The sequence below is a fragment of the Wasmannia auropunctata genome, unplaced genomic scaffold (genome assembly GCF_000956235.1).
Source record: "Wasmannia auropunctata unplaced genomic scaffold, wasmannia.A_1.0 LD334208.1, whole genome shotgun sequence".
NCBI classification, from domain to species: Eukaryota; Metazoa; Arthropoda; class Insecta; order Hymenoptera; family Formicidae; genus Wasmannia; species Wasmannia auropunctata.
In genome coordinates, this window is record NW_012028682.1 from 441,218 (window position 1) to 463,103 (window position 21,886).

A 21,886-nucleotide genomic window follows, 5' to 3' on the forward strand; every position below is an offset into this window, starting at 1 on the left:
TTTATCTCAATGCACCTCATAATTTCTCTCTAGAAATATCAATAAAATCGCATTATAACAACTAGTTATAATAATTAGGAATAAAACGTTTGTGCTTTAAAAATGTCTTATATAAAGTCAGAGAAAAGTTTTACGTAATCCTTTTCAATGTAAAAATTACAAATTTCAGCCTACTCATTTCCTGAGGAATATCGATAGCACGCGGCGTCGCAATAGATTGTTATAAGATTTTAGCATTAGATGCTTTGGATGAAATTTCAAGAAGAACTTTATCACTTTGAACTTGGAGGTATAGTTTTCTCCGAATAATCTACGCGAGAACATCGAAAGAAATTTCGAGACTTGTCCAGTGTTCTCATCATGCGATCGGCTGAAGATCCCAAATATTCTTTTTTCCGTCGAATCGCGAATCCAGTTTCTGGAGTAGCCAGTCATCGGTATACTCGATGTTCCGGCACGTCGTCCGGCCGGCATATCTGCCTGCGGGACGACGACGACGACGACGACGACGACGACGACGACGATGGGTGTCGCGTGCGCGTGTGTGCTTATGAAAGCTTCTATCCGGCCAGTTTCCGATCGGCCACCGATAATAACATGTATTCGCGCAATGCCGCCGCCTCGAACCGGATTTCACGCCCGCAATTACTTACGAACTCGCGAGTTCTCGGCCCGGTCGCAACATTAAACTCAGACGCGTATCTGTGGCGGCGCCGCTATATATAGACCTTCCGCGAATGCGTTGTATGTACATACGCACCGCGACGCGAGCGGGCGAATGAACGAAGGAACGAGCGAGCGCGCGAGCGAGATCGTTGCATCTCGAGAAAGTTTTCCGTTGCGGGAGAAGGAAACCACCGGGGAGGTTGAGGCGATGTCCTTTCGATGGAGAAATGATTTTCGCGTAACCGCGCCATTGATTTTCCTACGACGCTAACGATATCTGTATCACCAATTTGATACCGCGCTCCGTTCGGCCGGTGCGTCAACAGCCGCCACTGGTTCAGTAGCTGTCCCACGCGCATCACCGAGTATGTATAGGCGTACTTCTGGCATCCGATATCTGTTTTATATGTATCTGAACTTGGTTGAATGACTCTCTTTGATAATGATCGCGATTCGTTGTCGGTTCAGTCTCTGGGTTAATGGAGTGCCTAGCCTCGGCAAAGAAATCGAGAACGATTCGCAGAAATGCACTTTCATGATATTAACATCTCTACTGACGCGATCCTCGGCTCTGGTTAATAATTATATATTCCGCCTTTTCACATGGCGATATTGTACGTCCATATTACCTATGTATACGTTTTATGCTTATACAGTTGTATATACGGAGTGTTTGAGAATGATGACGGTAAACTTTTGTGCCACAGATTCTTTGAACAATTAGAGGTCATTGCTCAAAAATTGACAAGTATGGCGTTACAATTTTCAAATTATAAGCGAAATAAGAGGCATTTGATATTTCCTTTATTAAATTAATCGAAATTATTTAGATAAAATATATTAAAGTTTTTTCTTTTTATGGAAGACAGGTTTATAGTTAAATAAAAACCATAAGAAGGTATTGGAAATATGAATTATGCGGAATAAAATAAAATATAAAAAGGGGTATCCGATATAATTTTTTTATCGAAATTACCAACTTGAAATTTAGTCGAGGAATTGATAGACGAAATCTCGGTGTCCTTTCGGAGCACCCTGTATAGATGAGTAATGCACGATACTGAATGCCAAACACACGTGCCTTCTTGAACGGCGCCGCGCATTTTCATTCCGCGCTGAGAAAGTTTCCGATGTTAGATATTCGTAGATTGAGATGAAAACGCACTCCGATTCTTTGTTGCTGCCGTCAGTGTTCTGTCCTTTTATTTTGGTTGCCAAGAGTAATAGCAGAAGCACTGACATTTAAACACAAGATTGCTTCCAGAACGATTACTCACCGCTTTTACAACACACAGTTTTCGTATAATTGCAAAAATAAGGAATAAAAGAAGATAATTCATGGCTCCGGTACTTTCGTGTCGTTAAATGTGTGTTCCTCGAGCTGGAAAATTGAATAGTGAGGGGATATATGTCGAAGAGAGAGAGAGAGAAAGAGAGAGAGAGAGAGAGAGAGAGAGAGAGAGAGAGAGAGAGAGAAGTGTGTGTCCTTCTGTATAAATGCAATTACGATATCGCATTCCGCGAATGCGGATAAATCGCGATAAACGCACGGTGGCGATTTCTTCATTCCTCCCAGCTGCGCGACGTTACGTGTCGTTGATTTAAATATAATTCCTTATCGGAGTCGGAGTGAAAGGTACAGAAGGTATCGGGCCGCGTACTGCATATACTCGGTGCATCGACACGCATCGATCTCTTGAGTTTAAGCGCTTCCGCGCATGGAAAATAATAAGACTCAATTTGGAGCCTTCGGCAAGTCGATTTACTCTCCGCGATGAAAACGAACGAAACTGAGCACGGCATTTGTTAGTTCATTCTCGGTGATTCGTAATCATATAATGCGGGAATACGAGATAATATAATACACGTGGAAACATTCTCGACTCAAACATACATTGAATTTGTAGAATTGCCGGTTTTACAACAGAATTGCGAGCTCCGTTTCGCAGTTCGTTCTTCAATCCGCGATGCAAATTTCCGTGCAAGAGCCATTCAATTCGAGGGAGAATGCATTTCTTTAACCTTGAGTAACTTGGATGACATCGTGTTGAACGGATCGAAAGACGCGCGATTCTTACGACATCCGCGTGTCCTCGACTGCGCAAGAGAGCGTTGCATGAAATATTCGCGTTGTACGTGGCAAGGAATTCGCGTGCGAAGCGGTTCATCGGAAAATCCCCGCGTGTGCGTGTACGGATGCACGCGTATCCCGACGCCGCTAAATATAACAGTACGCTTGTAACATAATTAATGCCGCGTCGAGCTGAGCAAACAGACGCACGCGCCGTTTACGAATTGCTGCGTTTACCCTTTGACTGTCAATTAGCGAATACCACATACGTTTCTCGTCATAGACACGTAGTATATACATACGTGCGACTCGCTGTATTCTGAAAACCGTGGGATCACCGAGATATATTAATAATTTTAAATGATTTACGTGGTAACTTTGCGCGAGACTGCAGATTTATACGATACGCATCGTTCAGGAACAGCTTAAAGATATTTATAGAGTTCTTTATGCGAAACCTATCGAAGTAATTGTTCCTTGAAATAGTCCTTCAAATCTCTACAATTGAAGATGAAAACAGAGATAATAAAATGATTGGCAATATGCCAGTACGCAAAATATATAATAGTAATCGCAGGATCTGTTAATTAATTAAATAATAATGATCAAGATTTATTAGACATTTTGGTCCAAATTTTGGGAGTCTCTAGTAACAAATAACGCTTTAATAATAAAATAAAATAATCAATAAAATGAATTTTACAATTAGTCAAAATAAAAGTCAGGATAAAAAATTATCTTTTCGCAATATGTAATGATAGTTTACAATGTTATTAAACCAGTGCAAACAAAAATTTTTTAAGATTCTTTTTCAGATATTAACTTTCTTTATTGTATACGATAGATTACCGTCAATTTATATGAATTCTCAATTTATGCGACTAATTTAGACTTGATAGGCGATCGTTTATATTAAAGATAATTCTTCCGAGATTATTTGATCGGATAATAAGAGTCACACATACACAATATTCTCATGATGGATTTGCTTTATCCGTGGAAACTTTTCGTTTTCAATGTACTTTCCGAAAGTGTGTCTAATATAGGGGACAAATTCAGCTTATCATTTCACCGTCAAGTCCATCATGCACTTAGCGCAAGTGCCCTCGTCATTGCTATAATCGCTATAATCGTGAACAAACGTGCTCTCAGTATTTCCCGAGGATACCGTTAGGCCCTTGATTTTACTTGGAATCTAGCGTTAGCGCGCTTATAGACTCTCCGATACGATATTTCGATGATTCATATAATTCGCGGTCGAACGTCGAACCGGTCCAGGCTGGACGCGGGGCGCGAGCGCGGGCGCGGGTAGAGAGTCCGGGACCCCCTGGCATCCGCCTAATGCTCGGTTCGTGTTATTCACTTCCCTCTCGAGCGGTTCAAATTCCTCTTTCCAGAGCAAGGAGAGCCGCGAGAGAGTCTTTTATCGGCGTGTGACGCGCGCCGTGCGACAGCGGCCAGCGGCAGCAGCCGGTGGTTAGAGTACTCGGTGAGTCACTCTCAGTGACTGGTTCGTTGTAATTCATTGCGACGATTGAACCTCCCACCTCCCGCGCGTACGCACTGAAGCAGCTTTCACACCTAGGAATAGGGCGTAGCTTATAAGCTTATCAAATTATCTTTAAAAAAAAAGGAAAAGATAAAGCACGCCTAGTTTAAGCCGCAAAAAGAAAAATTGTATTAATATATGTTTTAATAGATTTTGATAAAGCAAACGGACATTTTTTTAAGTAAAAAATATTACAATTAGCTCATAATTTTATATCGGTTCTTCTTTGTACAAAAGTAATGATCTCTGAACGAATTGCGCACACAAAGGAGTGTTTCTGTATTCGCGCTGCACCTGATTGAAACTCGAGAGAGAATCTAATGTGTTTCCGATTTTAAAAAGAAAGTTAATATAAAAATTAACATAATTTTGTGACGAGAGAAGATAAAATTATAGAGTGTATCTTTGCTTAAAATAAGAATCAATTATAAAATCTCTTTGAAAACACATTTTAAAAAAACTGAAATTTGGAATAAATTCAATCAACAAACAATTAGAGATTAAAAAAAGATATTCAATTATTAAAATCCAGTATTTTATTTAAAATTTAATCGATATTTAATTTAAAAGATAAGAGAGAACAGCAAAGTTGCTACAATTTCGATAAATAACTCATAGATCATATAATCATTTATTCATAATCTATGAATTATAGCTGAATATTAATTTCTATTACATATTCGGCGAGAGAATCATTATTACTTATTTTTCAAAGTTTATTGTATGCAATCAATCGATTATTTAATAAAAAATAATAAATAAGTTTATGATAAATTTATCTCGTTCTATTATGATAAGTTAATGCTACATATTTCTTAACATATCAGTCATTGCATTTATTATACACGCAAGATTAAATTATCGAAAATTCATCAGTGATAAATTACTTTGCAGATGTTCTGTTGTACATTGATCCATGATATATTAATATAACGTTTCAATACTCAAGTTTTTAATCAGATCGACATGCAACCATACCATAAACATATTATGCAATTGTCGTTTTTGGCTTAACGTGTTAGTCTCCATATTACGTGGAGTTGCTTAATACGCCTTTTTCATTTTTCTCATTTAATCGCCCTTAAAAAACGGAATTCATATTTTATTAATATGACAGAAATAAGAGTCTCTCTCTCTCTCTCTCTCTCTCTATTTATGCAAAAATAATTATTTCATAATAAAACCTTTCTCTCCCTTTTATGTTATATTTATAATATTAGTTTCACACACGTTTCGTATGTGTGATTCTTGATGGATCTTAAACGAGAGAAGTCTTTCGACTATCGCGATAATGTAACCCCACCACGCGACAAAACAATGTACACGTTCTCCGCATATCGCGACGTTCCGACGTTGAATTTCCCATCGCGTTCTATCGCGTATAGATAATCACGCCGGCGCTGCAATTACCACACCTCTAATTCCCGAGCCGAGTCACACTCGCGACTGTCAATAAATGTCGGTTATTCGACGCGATTATCCGGCGACGTAGGACGACAGATAGGAATGCGCTCGACGGGCGCTTATCGCGATCCGACACCCGCTCCGCCTTCCTAGCTCCGTTGTGGACGCCGACTTAACGAGTCGCTCTGGCATCCAGGCATTTCGATCCCGTGGCCGTCCATCCGAGAGTTGGCACACTCGCTCCGTTCCCATCCTCGATCGCCTCTCGCCGCCAGTATCTACCTGTTGCTCAAGCAGCGAAGGCTGCTCGTCGCTCAGCCTATGTCTATCTACCTGACGACTGAGACCAACTCGTGGCGATGTCGCGCGTCTTTCCTTCTCTCTTTTTACCCGTGCGGCACATCTTCGAACGGTGGAACACGTTCCAACTATCGATCGATAATTGACGAACGATAGGAAAACAGCGACTCTTACTTATCTCCCTTATCACGCGTATCGGTGTGACGTGTGCGCAAGGGCGAGGAATTCGAACACGCATTCACTGCCCACGCGATTTAGGTACCTTTATTTAGGTACTTACATCGAGAGAGATACTTTTCGACAGTGGTTCAAATATAATTTTGAGACATTAATTCTGCCGTTTATTTTACTCTATGTGATTCGCAATATCTTGTGCTGGATTTAATTGTGTTACGAGGCTGAAAACTCCTAATGTATGCTCCTTGTTTCGCGAAGAGCGTAAGATCCTGGCATTACTCATGATGTCACGTGAACGTGACGGTACAATCGTTACGGAGAAACGGATTTTCTCGAAGAGCGACCGCTTTGTGTATTCCGGTTCAGGCGTGTCGCGCGGAAATTAACGGAAGTTCACGCGAATGGGACGATTGACGATCGTTTCAACGATTTGCTACGAGTGATCAACGCAGAAACGAACGGATTAAAACGAGGCGGTGCGTGACCGGCCGGGTGATGAAACGATAAGGCCATTAACGGTCCAAGGGTGAAAGTGAAACAGGAGTAAGTTATTGTCATTCGCATCAGGATACCTATCGTCCACATGAAATGTATTAGAGATGTTAATCGTTTTTCCAGTTTTTGGTCAAAATCTAGATACTTTTACAGAATTAAATCTTTATAGTTTGCCTGTGTAGATGAGTCATTATTTTCTATTTCATTTGATTTATTAATTATTTCTCGCTTGATATTTGCAATTCTATAGGCCAATCGATATTTATCCCAAGAACAATTCCGAAAACATTGCTTATTTTGTAAAACTGGTCGCACATTGTATTATGTAATTATTATTGTTGCTGTGTGCTCGTAAAATATTTCGTGTGCCTTAGAAGAAACGTACATTAGGAGCTATCTCGTTTCTCTCGTTGCGATCTTTGGGAGGAATACATATTATGCACATATTCTAATGTCAAGACAAGATATTTAGGTTTCCGTTTCGCACGAATTTCTCAAATTCGCTGAGTAATCTAATGTTTTCCTCGCGTGACTTTAGGATACAGTGGGGAGAGTGCGTTTCAGACATCGTCACTTTTATTAGAAAAGTTTATTCAGGTGCTGAACGTAAAATATTTCTTCCATCAGTTTTTACGACGACAACTCGACGTCGTACGCGTTACCCAGAAATCACTTATCGGAGATAGACTGCTCGATGCACCTGACGATAATCCTGAAGATAATCAATCGTGGGCGACTGTATAAATATTTATCGAGTCTGTGGCTTTTGTAAATCTCTCTAAGCTTACTGACTTAATAGAAACAATTTTAACAATTCTGTCGTCGTTCCGTCAAAGAAAAACGCAAATAAAATATTCGTTAAGAAATACTCATTTTTCAGATATTAACTAGCTTACTATTAGCTAGATATTAACTTTACGTAAAATTGTCTATTAACGCGCGTGTTATTTAAATCTGCGATGTGAATGAGAAATACTGAATCTTTGGCAAGTTATTAGTGAATATAACTATTATGTATGTATATAATAATTAATAATTTTGATTTGTATAAATCCACAAATTTAATGAAATTTTCTTGTTAAACAAAAATTGATTCTAGTTTAATGAATATCAAGTAGAATGAAAAAATTTTGGGAGAGTTTCTTAAGTTAACAAAGCTAGTCAATGTTTTGAGAATGATAAGACAGTGCAAGAGTCGCATAGTTCTATTTGTATACTCCGAATAACTGATGAAGATACTACAACGTTAGTGCACATAAGATAAAATGTGATTTAATTTTTTAATTGAACGGGCATTCAGATATTACTCGGGATCATCGATTTAATTGAATCTTCCGATATTCGTTTGAAAATAAAGCGTTTGTGCGAGTTTTGATTTGTGTTATCTCAGATCAAATATTAGCAGGGCAGCGCTATTTGCTCTGTCTCATTTGCTGTACCTCATTATCTCATTGTATCGCGATGTTGCAAGATTTGCACAATCAAGCGAGGATCGCGAAAGCGATCTGAAAGCGGAAATGGTGAATATCCGAATATGAAAATATTATTTTCCCAAAGATTCGGAGATAGAATATTTTATATTGAAAAATGTCTGCTCTGACATGTCACCTCTCAAACAAAACGCATAAATCTATTTATTTATTGAAGTTATTATTATAGTTAATTCTTTTATTACCGTTTTATATTTTAAATCAGCTTTTTTTCTAAATTTATTGGTGACTTGGTATAAATTCCATATTACGAGACATATAAAATTTAGCTTGTCGATCATTCGTTATCTTTTATCTACTTGTAACATGCACTTGACGGTAGGTATATTATTGTCGACGAGTCCCTTCACTCGTTATCTTCATGCGTCCGTTTTTATCTTTGGCGGGGTTGCTTCCGAGCGCGCCTTGGAATGTACACCTCCTGGAACGTTAGTGTATTTCCGGGTATATCTCTGGGAACAGAGATAACAGCCACAAAAGGAAGAGCCACTCTGGAATTCCGGGGTGCAGCGGCTCGCAGCGGCCGCGACACATGCGGTCCTTGCACTTGTCGTTGCGGCTACGTGAGGTGCATAAAATGTTGCGGCTCTTCTCCCGATTTCCTTTCTGACTGCAGGCTGCTCTCGCGGCGCGATTTTCCGAACAGAACGTACCGCACGTTACTACGCGTGATCGGTTTCCAGAGCAGCACGCTCGCCGAGAATTCGCGGGACGCGATACAATTACAGGCCTGTGCCTTCTTCCCATGCTTTCCCGAACTTTGGATATCAGCCAGTTAACGGTAACTATCGCCTTTAGCGACGTGTCTTTCAATCTTATCGAATATTCGGAGAAAGGACATTGATAATATTAATATAATAGTTATAATATTATTACTGAAAAGTATCATTAACAATAAATATAAATGTCTAACATTTAAATAGATATTAGTAGATATTTATAGGAAAGTTGCTGCTAGAAAACCTACAACAATAAATGTTAAAAGGAATTTCCGAAATATTACTTAATTATTTTTATATTAAACAAGATATTTTATTGGCAAAATTTTGATATTTAATTAGTAATTTTCATGGCGCTAATTAAATTACATTGATTTGACTGAATCTCTTTTATTGGCCTTGGTTAGCATAAATAATGTTAGCTAAATCTTTGACGTAGCTAAATATTCCCCAAGGAAACAGGAAATCGTTAGAGTTAATTGACCGGAGATGCCGTCGGTGCAATTGACCCTAATTCGCCGCGAAACGTTAGTTGAGTATTGCTACGTAAAGGAATTATCGACTTGCTGCGAGTTGTCCTCTCACAGAAATGCCCCCGTCTCTCATTCGCAATGCAGATTTATGCGGCGAGTCCGTTGTAGCCTTTCGTCGGACGCAAATGCAAGCGCATGTCCACGCCTATGCGGAATCATGATTCATAGGAACGTGTTGGCATGCAGGCATGCCCGCGGTGCCGAAAGCACTTGAAAATTTTCTCAATAACTGAACGCCATTTCTTTTTCATTTTTAGAATTTGTCTCTCTTTCTCTCTCTCTCTCTCTCTCTCTCTCTCTCTCTCTCTCTCTGTCTGTTTTCTTTTTCTTTTTTTTCTTTTACACATTCTCCTTTTATCTCTTTATCAATTTATTTCCTTTGAATAATTGCTTAATTGTTACTGCCATCCCAAATATCGATGGTCCAGTTACAGCTAATATGGAAAATGTTTCCCAGTTACCATATTGTTCTAAATTCTCTGACATAATACTATTCCTTAACATAATTTTGTCATACAGTGGTATTTTTAAATTTATTTTTATTATAAAATGTTTAATGATCAGCATTTGTAAGATATTATTTTTGATCGTATATACATTTCAAGAGAATTCGACCATGACGGCGGTACATTTTAAGAACTGACACGTTCGAACCTTAGGACGAGAACACACAGGCATAGACATAATAACTCGAAGATCAAAGTGTTCGCTCGTAAACCCTTAAGCTTCTTCACACGCCGGAAGACCACAAATAAAACGCTGTTATTTTCTCCGTGAAAAATCCGTTTTATGTCATTCGTATTTATGTGTTATGTTAAAATGTATCGCGCGCGTGTTCGTTGGTGAAACTAAACTGAAACAGTTTCCCTGTTCTCAAAACAATATGCAGGAGGATATTTCGTAAGAGTCTCAAATTTCAACAGCGCGCTCTATAATAATAAATTCTTCTGTAAAAATTTGATTATATAGGCACCAGACATTTTCCTCTTACGCTTCTAACGTCGAAAATTTTTTAGTCAGTAAAGTGTATGATAAATAATTAAAGAAATATCTTCTTTTTGTAAAATTACTAAATAAAGCGCAATATATATCCAAGTGTGAATGGATGAGACGAGGTAGCTGGGTCGCACGGATGAAAGCTTGTAGCTTGTCCTATTATTAGAGAAGCGTTCCAGCCACGTGCATTAGGAGGCAAAAGTCGAGAGACTGCGACAGTCGAGATGATATTGCGACTTGTAAATCCGGAGGGAGAAAGACACGGCGAATTAAGGGCTTAGAGTCGGTCCGACTGGGTGTATATTCACGCTGCAGTGGCAACTCCGTGGGTGACCATAGAGAAATCTCAAGCGGCGCGGCGGTACCGCGGGTGCAGCGCGCGCGTAAATGCACGGTCACGCACACCGCGACCGGTACCCGCGCGGTACGGACGTTGATTTCACGTCTGCCGCCGCGGAAATTGGAAACCACCGTCCCGCTCGTTTGTTTTGCCGTGCACGATCGACTATACTTCCACACACGTGTGCACGGGAGAGCGAAATCGCGAGATGTAACCGCATTTACGACGCGCGACGGTCGGTCGAACGATGGGGCGCGATTTAGGTACACAGTGTTTTTGGATTTGTTTTTTTTTTTAATGCGCGATTTATGTACACAGAGTGTTTTTGGATTTGTTCTATTTTTTTTTAATGCGTCACTCCTTCGATAGACGTCTCGACACGAAGAAGGAAAGCAGTCAGTTTTTAATCATCGATTTTTAATCACAGATTTAAATCTGCCATTCGATACTCTCGTTAAACAATAATTTCTTTTCTCTTTTTCTCTCTTTCCTCATATTTGTCACAGAACCTGACTATTAAAAAATAAGACTATATAAGCTTGGGACTACTCTATACATACACAAAAATATCAGCATTCGTGAGCCTATATGCATATGTGTGCATATTTGTGTAATTACATCGTGTTTTTTGTCTGTGTGCGTGTAATCGGATCGCGACGCAAGCTGTCCGCCAATCTTTTAGCGCCGATAAACGGGTAGCGAGTTAATTGGAGGCGATCGCATTAACGATAAACGCAGCCAACGGCAGCAACGATATTTCTTATCGACGATTTTTAATGATTTATGAAATATCGCGGATATATGTCAATAGGAGCATCCTGTTACCTCGTGTAAATTTATTGGTTTGATATAAACGGGAATATATGAGTACTAATTAATTTCTTACTGTTTTGTATGCCTATAGGGTGTCCCGTAAAACATTATATATTCTAACGCACAATAACATAATCTTTGATAATTTCACGATCGCTTTTGCTTTTTTGAAGAAATTTATATCAAACGATAATTATATAATACTGAAAACGAGATTTCTAAAGAAAAACAGTAAAAATTTTGCAAGTGCCATTAAATGTTGAAACATGTACATATACGAGGATTTCATAAATAATTTCGAAAAGTTTTTAATATCTCGATATATCTTGATTGGTTTATATATTGAATAATATATATAAAACACATATTTGTGTAAAAATAATTGCCTAAGAATAGTTATGTGACGACTTTCAAAAATACGTCAATTCAAAATTTATCCGCGTAGCTGAAAAGATATCATATAAAATACACAAGTGTGTTTAAAAATATTCGTTATTATATATACAGTGAGACACGCATGTTGAGACGCGCAAAATTTAATTTCTTTGATGTGTTATGTGGCGTAGAGTGAGAAAAATTAATTTTCATTACGTTGCCATGGCAATTACGATTCGCGTGAGATCATTTATTAATTATTGCATTCGGTGAATTAAGTTGAGTGCCAGGAAGGCACGGTAATTTCCAGGCGGTCTTCTCAGAATCTTTTAATACCCTCGGGAATGATTGATTGTTACACGAAAGAAAGTGCAGTTGACAGCATTTTCACGCGAAGTCATTGTCTTTCTCGCGTGAATTGAAGGTTATTATTAATGTTAATAAGAATAGATTTCGTCTGTGTATTTCCTCCACTGGCATTCTCTCTGTCAGAAGCGTCTGTATTGCCAATTGTTATAATATTGCTGATTTACGACGAGCTCGAACGAGTGAACCGAGTGAAAAAATTCGTATGACAAATCATGTAATGAAACATCAGGAAACATATCGAGTCTGTTAGAAGAAATATTTACTTAAAGAGAATTAAGTTCGAAATAAATTGTGTTGGCAAATATGCTAAGCAATTAAAAAAAACTTAAGGAATCGCCTTGAAATCGTAGATATATTATTTATAACAAAAGTATTGTTAATTATATATCTGATATAATTATTGCGCTGAATCTAATAATTAAATTTCATTGATATTTAATAACACAACTCTCACATATCTCTTAATCAAGATGGGTTTTTTCGTTTTTAGGCACCAGTACGGATTTAGTTCCGCAACTGTTGGGCATGTTTGACGAGTTGGCGCGTCGCAGCAATGGTTACGAAGGCGATCGCGTGGTCCTATCATCGTCCTGCGGCATATCCGCAGTCCTGCAGAAGCGTCTGAGCATGGTACCGGTTGCCCATCGTAGCTCCGTGTTCGGTCAGCTCTGCACAAACGGCGATTTGGCCAAGCCTGTACACCAGGACATGCCGAAGAGTAAGGAACTGGAAGGCGAGTACGACGACGAGGTCGTTACGGATGCCATCAATAATACCATGTTGGAGACAGTCATCCCAGCAATGGCGTTGGAGCACGAGGGAAACGGGGAAACCACTGGCAAGTCGATATATGAGAGGCGGGAGACCAACGGTCTCACCACTCCGCTCAGGTACAATAAGCGACGCAGGAACGGCGGCAGACCTCTCTCGGGAAGTTCTATCGCGTCGAGCACGTCTTCCAGTAGCTGTAGCAATCAGGGCAACACCTGCGCTACCAATCCCTACTTGGCATCCGTTGAATCTCTCGCTGATACTTGCGCCAGCTCCCAGGGTTCCGCGGACAGTGGAGTCGTGACGGTTTCAGAAGCTAGCTGTCGGGTCTTGAACGACGACAACGGACAAAGAAGGGACAGCGCTGAAGAGGACCCTCTATGCCGTAGGCCACGCTACTGCGATCCGCATCGTAATCCCGTCGAGAGGGTGCTCCTTGAAATCGTGGACACGGAGGCGATATATGTCGAGCATTTGCGTCAAGTTATTCAAGGCTATCTCATATTCTGGAGAGACAATCCACCGTCGTTCGCACGTCGATTGCACCTCGGCGATCTGTTTAGCAATATCGAGGATATCTTCGAGTTTAATAGAGAATTTCTGTGGGAGATAGAGAAATGCGGTCTCGATCCCGTTTGCGTTGCGAATACATTCATTAAGCATAATTCGGGATTCAAAGTGTATACCGAGTACTGCACCAATTATCCAAGGACGGTCTCAGTGCTGACCGATTTAATGAGCCGGGAGGAAATCGCGTCCTCCTTCCGCGAACGACAAACGGCCCTGAGGCACGCGCTGCCGCTCGGATCCTTCCTTTTGAAGCCTGTCCAAAGGATCCTTAAATATCACTTGCTCCTGGAGAATTTATCAAAGGAGTATGGCGCCGATTGTGATTTGAGAGAAAATGAGGCTGAAGGTACAAGTGCCATCGAGGCTGCGCTTGCCGCGATGACTGGCATTGCACAACACATTAATGCTATGAAGAGACGACATGAGCACGCCGTACGCGTTCAAGAAATTCAATCGCTTCTGTACGGTTGGATGGGACCAGACCTAACTACAAGCGGCGAATTGATCGCAGAGGGTCGATTTAGGATGCGAGGAGCCAAGGCTCCGAGGCACGCCTTCCTCTTTGATCGAATGCTTCTTCTAACGAAGAAGAAGGAGGATGGCCTTCTTGTCTACAAAGCTCATATTATGGTACGATTTTTTATCACAATTTTTTGCTTCTTCTTTATACGACCTTTTAAAAATTATTTATATCATGTTCTTCGTTTAATGTGATGGATATTTGAAAATTTTGTTAAAGTTATTTTGATTTCTCAAACATATTTTACACATATTTAATTACTAGTCCTTTAAAAAATAAATATAATTGTATATGTACATAAAGTACTTTATTTATTTTCTTGTGCTTCTAGTGTTCAAATCTAATGCTAATTGAAAGTATCCCAGGAGAGCCACTTAGCTTTCACGTAATACCTTTTGATAATCCTCGGTTGCAGTACACATTACAAGTAAGTGTCATTGAGATATCTTACTGATTGAAAAGCAGGCCTTAAATGTATATGCAAAGATTGTATTCTCATTTAATAGTCGTATCTATCTACGTCTTTCACAGGCACGTAATTTAGAACAAAAAAGAGAATGGACCTTACAAATAAAGAGAGTGATATTAGAGAATTATAATGCGGTTATACCGTCGCATGCGAGACAATTAGTGTTACAATTGGGTCAAACGCAACAAGAAGGTACAAATGACAATTTAACATGTCGAATATTTACTTTTAATTCACGAAATCGATCGAAAACTAATGCATTTGATATTTCAAATAGATGACGCGTTGACAGATAGAGGCTCGGCAAAGAAACACTCTGCCCCTCCGGAATATTTGGAAAAACGCAAACAGGAAAAGGAGAGACGTAGATCTGAAACTAGTCTGAGACAAAAGTTTAAGAAGGGCGGCAGGAAATCTGATACTACAATGGAGGTGAATTCTAGAGAATTTTTCTCTTTTTTTTCTTTGCTTTCTCTTTTTGTAAAACAAAATTTTACAAATTTTCCTTTCGTCATTAGGATTCACCTGCATCGTCCTGCAAAAATGACAATGAGGACGTTAATGACTCCAGGGAGCCAACTTTTAACAGGTCTTCGGATATACGCGCTTCAAAAGTTAAGGTAAGTGTGTGTGTATTATAATGCGTTTTCTAAAAAATTATTTCTATTTATTAAACTATTAATTTACTTTTTAAATTATACGTTTTATTAATTCCAATTTTTTAAATTTTGATTCTTTTAATTATTTTATATCCTTTTAATTCTTACTATTCTTTCGTTTCACTTTGTTAACTTTGATATTTTTTTTAAGCTATTATAGTATAAATAAAAATAAAAAATGTTTTAAAATTACAAAAAATTATTATTTGACAATCATTAATCACCATAGAAATTATTGAATGTACAAATTATTAGATTTGTTTTTAAAAATCTGTTTAAAAATATAACAATTTATCATGCGAAAAGCAACGAAATATATAATTTTGACAAATCTGCATTTAGGATCGATTTACCGGTTGGAGACGAAAATCCGAGCCAGGCTTCCAGTCGTACGTGTGTCTTAACCATTCGGACGAGGAGCAAAAGGAAGCTACTGCTAATGATGTTCAATCTACTATGATCGAGACTGAAGAAGCAGCCGAGATTCATAACTCTAACGAGGAGAATCAAATGGCAACGTTGACTTCTTCGCCACCGGTCGAAGCCAAAGACAATAACGAACAACAAGCTAATCCAACGCAAACGGTGGAAGAGATTGTCAGTCACATTCTCATGCAGAATCAAGAATTTCAAAAACTGCTGGAGAAACAGCGGACCAACAGCATTATCAACGTGCGACAACAGCGCTTCAACAAACGTATCTCAGCAGACACGTCGGATGAAAGTGATTCGGAGAACGCTAATTATCTCACCAGCTCGACCAGCCACAACAATAATAACAATAATAGATTGGGACGTGCTCGAGCGATACATCGGGAGCAGCGACTGAACAGGACGAACAACGCGTGGAATTTATTATCCTCGGCACCGGCTCGGGAGAACCAACAACCGCTGCAACTCCTTTATGATAACTTAAAGACTACTCACAGTCAGAAATCGACGGAAACGATCGCGCATAACGGTAAGACGAATCAGTTGCACGAGAAGCGAGCTCTTTTCGAAGCGTTCAAACGACAGAGCATCGTCACCGACAGCAAGGTAATCAAGACGGCGCTGCGTATCCGCGAGAATTCAACGTCGACTGACAACGAGGAAACCATTGCATCTCCGGCAGCGTTAAATCATCGGGCAGTAGAGCAAAAGGAGATCAATTCTATCAATTCTGTAAAGACAGAATGGATCGAAAAGGATGGATCGAAAGAATGTAACGACGACGAGAGAAGTGACGCGAATATTGCCGAAGATGCTGAGTCCAAGGGCTTCGGCAACTATGATAATCTGCAGCACGTTTGGGAAGGACTGCAGACAGTGAAGGGCGATGTCGACGGCAACGATAGTCCCACACGGCCTGCCGTTTGGCTTACCAAGCTGTGCGAAGATCTGCCCACTTCCCCGCCTAAATGTGGTTCACTGCCGCGCAGCTTCCAAATCAGTCCAAACTCCCAACCGACGTGCGTGACCAAGTCGCGCTTCTTGCAACGAGACGGTAAGCCGATGAGCGAGCGGCCGTTCACGATCGCGTCCGACAAACCGGCGGAGATCAATTTAGAGGACATGGAGAGGTATGCATCGTCGTGTCAGCCGGAAGGTAGAATTGCCAAGTTTCCAATGCCCACCGTCTCGACAAGTTCCAGCACGTCAACTTTCTTCTGCTCGTTGGAGGACACACGATTGACTGACGACACTTACTCCGACGTGCGATCCATATCTGCTAGTGACAGTGCGAATATTCATCCAGATCACAAGATCTATCGAGCGAACGGCAGTGGCAGCACGATTTTCCGGAATGTCTTCAAGGCGGGCAGTCGTTTGCAGGGCCGTCTGAGAAATACCATGAGCACGGAGACGCTTGAATGCAACGACGAGGTCGAGCGGACACGCTACTTCCGCTCGCTGAGCTCCGGAGGCAAGTATCCAAAGAGGCGAACGAAGCAAACGAAACAGCACGCGAAAGAACCACCGTCCTCGGACGTGGAGGAGCTGACAGGTTACTCGAATAATCAACGGGTACCTCAACTCTACTACAAGCAAGGCAGTTCCAGTCTGGGTGCTAGAATTGCTCAGTCGGATTATGCCGACCCGAGGATTCTGTTCGAGAGCAAACGCGCGCACTCCTCCTCCGTTGACATTAATCAGTCCGAGAATATTGCCGAGTCGGGGAAGAGGAGAGACTGCGAAGAAGAGACAGATAGCAACAGAGACACAGAGCGTCACGAGAGCGAAACGGATAGCTTCTATGAGAGGAGCTTTGAGACTATCGAAAATTACGCGGACGCTGATGTGGACGAGGCGTTTCGGGACAGTGCAATATTCAGCGATGTCGATGAGGTAATCGTGATACGACAGTCGACGCCGGCGACGACAACGAGGACGAGGACGACGATGATGACAACAGCAACGCCGACTGCGAAGACCAAAATTGCACCGCCGGTACCTGCTAGAAAGAAACAAGACATCTCGTCGACCAAGTACAAGCCAAGCGTTGCGCAGAAGCCGGATTACTTGAAAATAAAGTCGCTTTTGGCAAGGGGACACGTTACTAGTAATTCGGAGACCAGGGTTACCGCGAGATTGGTGAATGTGACACATCAGGATGGTTCATCGAATGATTGTAATCGGAATATCGAGGTGGATAGAGACGATGTTTCTGCAGGACAAAGCCAAACTGGTTGGGTACGGAAGATAGTAGGTCAATTGCAAGGCCATATCGAGACGTGATCTGTATTTGTGAATGTCCTACGGGGTTAAGATTACGTGTCAAAAGTCAATAGAAATCTCGAGTCATAATCGGCGTAAATCGTGTGGATAAAAGTGAAGCAAATATTCTTGTCAAAACTAGAGAAGCACAATGTATTTTGAATAAATTTTTTAATCATAAATGTTATACAAAAGTTAGTATGCAAATGATGACTCTGGCTTGCTTTTGAATCATCTCGTAATAATGTAAGAATAATAGCTAGGAAATTTCTATTTCTATTTTTATATCGCAAAGAAATTTTGTAACGATTGAAAATAAAAAATAGAAATAATTTGACTGAAAAACGTATACATTATAGAAAAAAGTTATTTTAGCTAAAACAAATTAAGAAAGAATAATTTATTCAATATATACTATCAAGAGTTATTCTTTGATAAAATATAAATAAAAATAATCCTTTAATATCTCTATTTTGATATTCTAATATTTTTTTGCATCGATAAATGAAAGTAAAAACGTTTGCTTCGCTTTGTTCATATTATCATTGTGCCGTCATGTTGGAAAGCTAATTGGAGTCCTATTTTAATGTTTTTCACATGTGCCTGAAGAATAACTTTGACATAACGTGATACCACTATTTTATAATAAATTCATATTTTAATGTATAGATGCGTGCATAGATAAGAAAGGCGCATCCACGTTCACGTTTATGTTATTGTCATAGGAACATAAAAAAATTAATATTCACCTATAGACTGTTGTATATTAAGTATTGTTTGATATTACTTATATGTTATATAAAAAAAGGAACAGTTTTTAATTAAACGAAGCATTTATAAAGCCATTTAATGTTGTATTTGATTGAAAAAGTCATCAATTAAACAATAGTTGAAGAGAGAATTTAAAAATGAAAGTGTTTTTGTATCATCCAAACGAGTTTTATTTTCAACTATTTTCTATTATTATCTTCCGATGTAATTGTGACTACTTACGTTGTCATATTAATTCGATACTTAAAACATTGACAATAAAAGAATGTATTTAAAATATGTTATTTGTTTTTACACGTAAAAATGTACAGTTTATACCTTACATTGTAATAATGTTAAGGTTATACATATGAAAATTTGTTATTCACTTTTGAATTTCTCATTCATTTCGAACAAAGTCAGTACGCTCGGGATATAAAAATTTTTAGGTAAGTATCTACATATCTTTCCTTAGATAGTTTTATTATGAGACGGTCTATTTACAGAAGTTTGGCTAGTTGCTTTTATAGATACAGGTAAATTAAATATGTTTATAATTATAAATTATTCTCACAATGCTGCATTTATATAAAAAATGACTAAAACGAAAATTTCGCGAACGCAAAAGTAACATATATGTATAATACGTTATACACATTATATACAGCTTTTCGTAATTACAAGACTTAGCTGCTAGTACAGTTCCAATTAATATTTATACGAAACTCCTATGCTCTTCTCCCCTAATACTTCTCGTTAATACATAGATCTCAACTATAAAGAATAAATTAACGTTCATGTCTTTCACAACGAGTTTCTGGCAATATAACAAGAATGCTCTTTCATCGTTCAGTTTCCGCTATCTGTCGCTTGGTAATTCTTAAGGAATAGCATTATATGCAGTATTCTTTAAATAAATAATTACGTGAGCGTAAATATCCTAACGAAGTAACATTTAGTGAAAATTTTACATAGTAGAAGCTCCTTATTTCTAACATTTCTGTACGTTATAACACGTTATATCTTTTTTTTTTATCGCTTCCCTAAAATTTCCAGTTGTAAGAATAATTTTATTCATTCATTGCGTTCATTATCTATTTGTCGCTATGGCTTTGGTTACTAACTACTGATATATCGGTAATTCGTATTCTTTCAATATCACCGGCTAATTAACAAAATTATCGAAATCCATCCTATTATAGATTAATTAATATCTCTCCGAATTTACAATATATATATATATGTCAAGGAATTTTATTAAATATATTTGTTTATGTATGTATATATATGTGTGTGTATGTGTGTATGTATGTATATATATATATATACATATATATCTCTCTCTCTCTTTTTATCCATCTTATGTAATTCACGAATTTGCCTCTCAAAATATTTTGTATCTCTCTGTTATATGCGAAATGTAACGTACGTGTGTTATTTAATCATCTTCTTGATCGAAAATAATGGTAAGTCGTACGTGCATGTGCTCGATCTTTTATCCCTTGGATCCTTATTGAATCATTACGAGTGACGTTTTTCTTTGAATCCGTGATTTTGGAAAAACCAGAAATATAAATCTTCATTTTGATATTGAGATTCTTGTAGCCTAAAATAGATATTGACATAATAAAGAAAAACCTTTTTTTCGATAACGTTTTAACTAATAATTGAGCAAAATGTGCAAATAGTAATCACAGAGTGTAGGATTCGCAACTTAAAAATCTTAATGTATTCTCAGGGAATTCTGAGAAAAATATTGATGGAATTTTGAAAATTTTATTGAATATCTGCTTCAATTTGACGTAACCAGTGTTTTTAATTTTCTAAATCTTATTTGCACTTAACTGAAAAAATGCGAGAAAGATAATATAAATATATTAGTGATGCCTTTAAAAGAGTAATTAATTACAGTCCATATAGATCCGAGGGATAGTTGAAGGAATAAACAGTCGTTACTGTCTCCCTACACCTTCGCTATGTTAATTTCAAATACGTAAGAATCGAGAATTCGAAACTTAACATCCATATATATATATATATATATATATATATATATATATATATAGAGGCAAACCATCAATATGGTCAGTGTACAGGTACTATTTTATCGCTGTATTAATTGTCCTAGCACTTATATGTGTACATGTCTGCACAGAAAGAATTTTTCTAAGATCGCTAGATAGAGTACGGGTATATGACACTGCAGATAAGATACAACAGCTCGCTAGCAAAATATTAATCACTTATTTAATTTTTTCAACTATTTTTTAAAACAAAATTTTTGAAATTTTATTCCATTTAAGCAATAAATAAATTTTATTATTTATTATGTATTGCGCGTATATTCAAAATAATAAAAAATCTAGAAAATGATAAAAATACAAATATTGTATGTACTAATTAAGGAAGCATCGATAGTGTCTTACATTCGTATCTCCTAAATTTTTTTTGTGAAAATAAAATGTTCATTTATATATATGGTCGCGAACAAGATTCCGATATGTGAAATCTACACAAACTGTGTGTGTGTGTGTGTATCTCTCTGTTTCTAATTCTCACGGTTCTAATACTTGGTCTGTGACACGGGATTAAAACTTTCTAATTACTCTTTTTTTTCTTCTTTCCGCTAATTTATCTGTTCTATAAATTCAAAGATTTAATACTATTTTAATGCCGATGTGTCTACCTCTTGTTTTTTTCATGATTTGTGTACGACGCTCCGAATAAAATTATTGTCTTTATAATAATACAAAAAATCACATCAGGTAACATTGCAGTTACTATTTACCATCATTATCAAAATATTTCGTAAATATATGTCTTCGGAAAGAAGTAGATCGCGCAAAATAATCATCCATACGGGAACAAAATAATTCTATCCTGCCATTTGACAGTCCTAAATTTTCTAGTACAGCAGTTAGACTGCTTTCAAGGGCGTCCGCAGGATTTTTTCTAGAGGGGGGGGGGGTTTGATCCAAATTTTTAGTACGAACCCCGAGGAGTAAATGTTCGAACGTTGTGTTGTACTTTAGCTCTCTCACATTTAACAAACATATTTATTTTTTTAAATAAGAAGTAAAAATGAGAGCAAATTTTAAATTTTTTGGTACTCGTCTGATTCCAGAGGGGGAGGGGCAAATGCCCCTTTACCCC

The 21,886-nt window shown here is 38.3% G+C and overlaps 1 protein-coding gene across 4 annotated transcripts in view; it reads left to right on the forward strand.

Annotated features, from left to right (window-relative positions):
• Positions 1-19,033, forward strand: part of LOC105459124 — a 39,008-nt gene extending 19,975 nt beyond the window's left edge. Inside the window, exons 1-7 of one of the 4 annotated variants that reach the window (XM_011704885.1) lie at positions 5,754-6,710; positions 12,788-14,268; positions 14,490-14,585; positions 14,690-14,819; positions 14,905-15,059; positions 15,146-15,247; positions 15,629-19,033. In XM_011704885.1, the coding sequence (XP_011703187.1) occupies positions 12,823-14,268; positions 14,490-14,585; positions 14,690-14,819; positions 14,905-15,059; positions 15,146-15,247; positions 15,629-18,004 (4,305 nt within the window). In that variant the 5' untranslated portion in view covers positions 5,754-6,710; positions 12,788-12,822 and the 3' untranslated portion in view covers positions 18,005-19,033. The other 3 variants (XM_011704884.1, XM_011704886.1, XM_011704883.1) reach the window with 3 other exon arrangements.
• Positions 19,034-21,886: the final 2,853 nt, after the last annotated feature.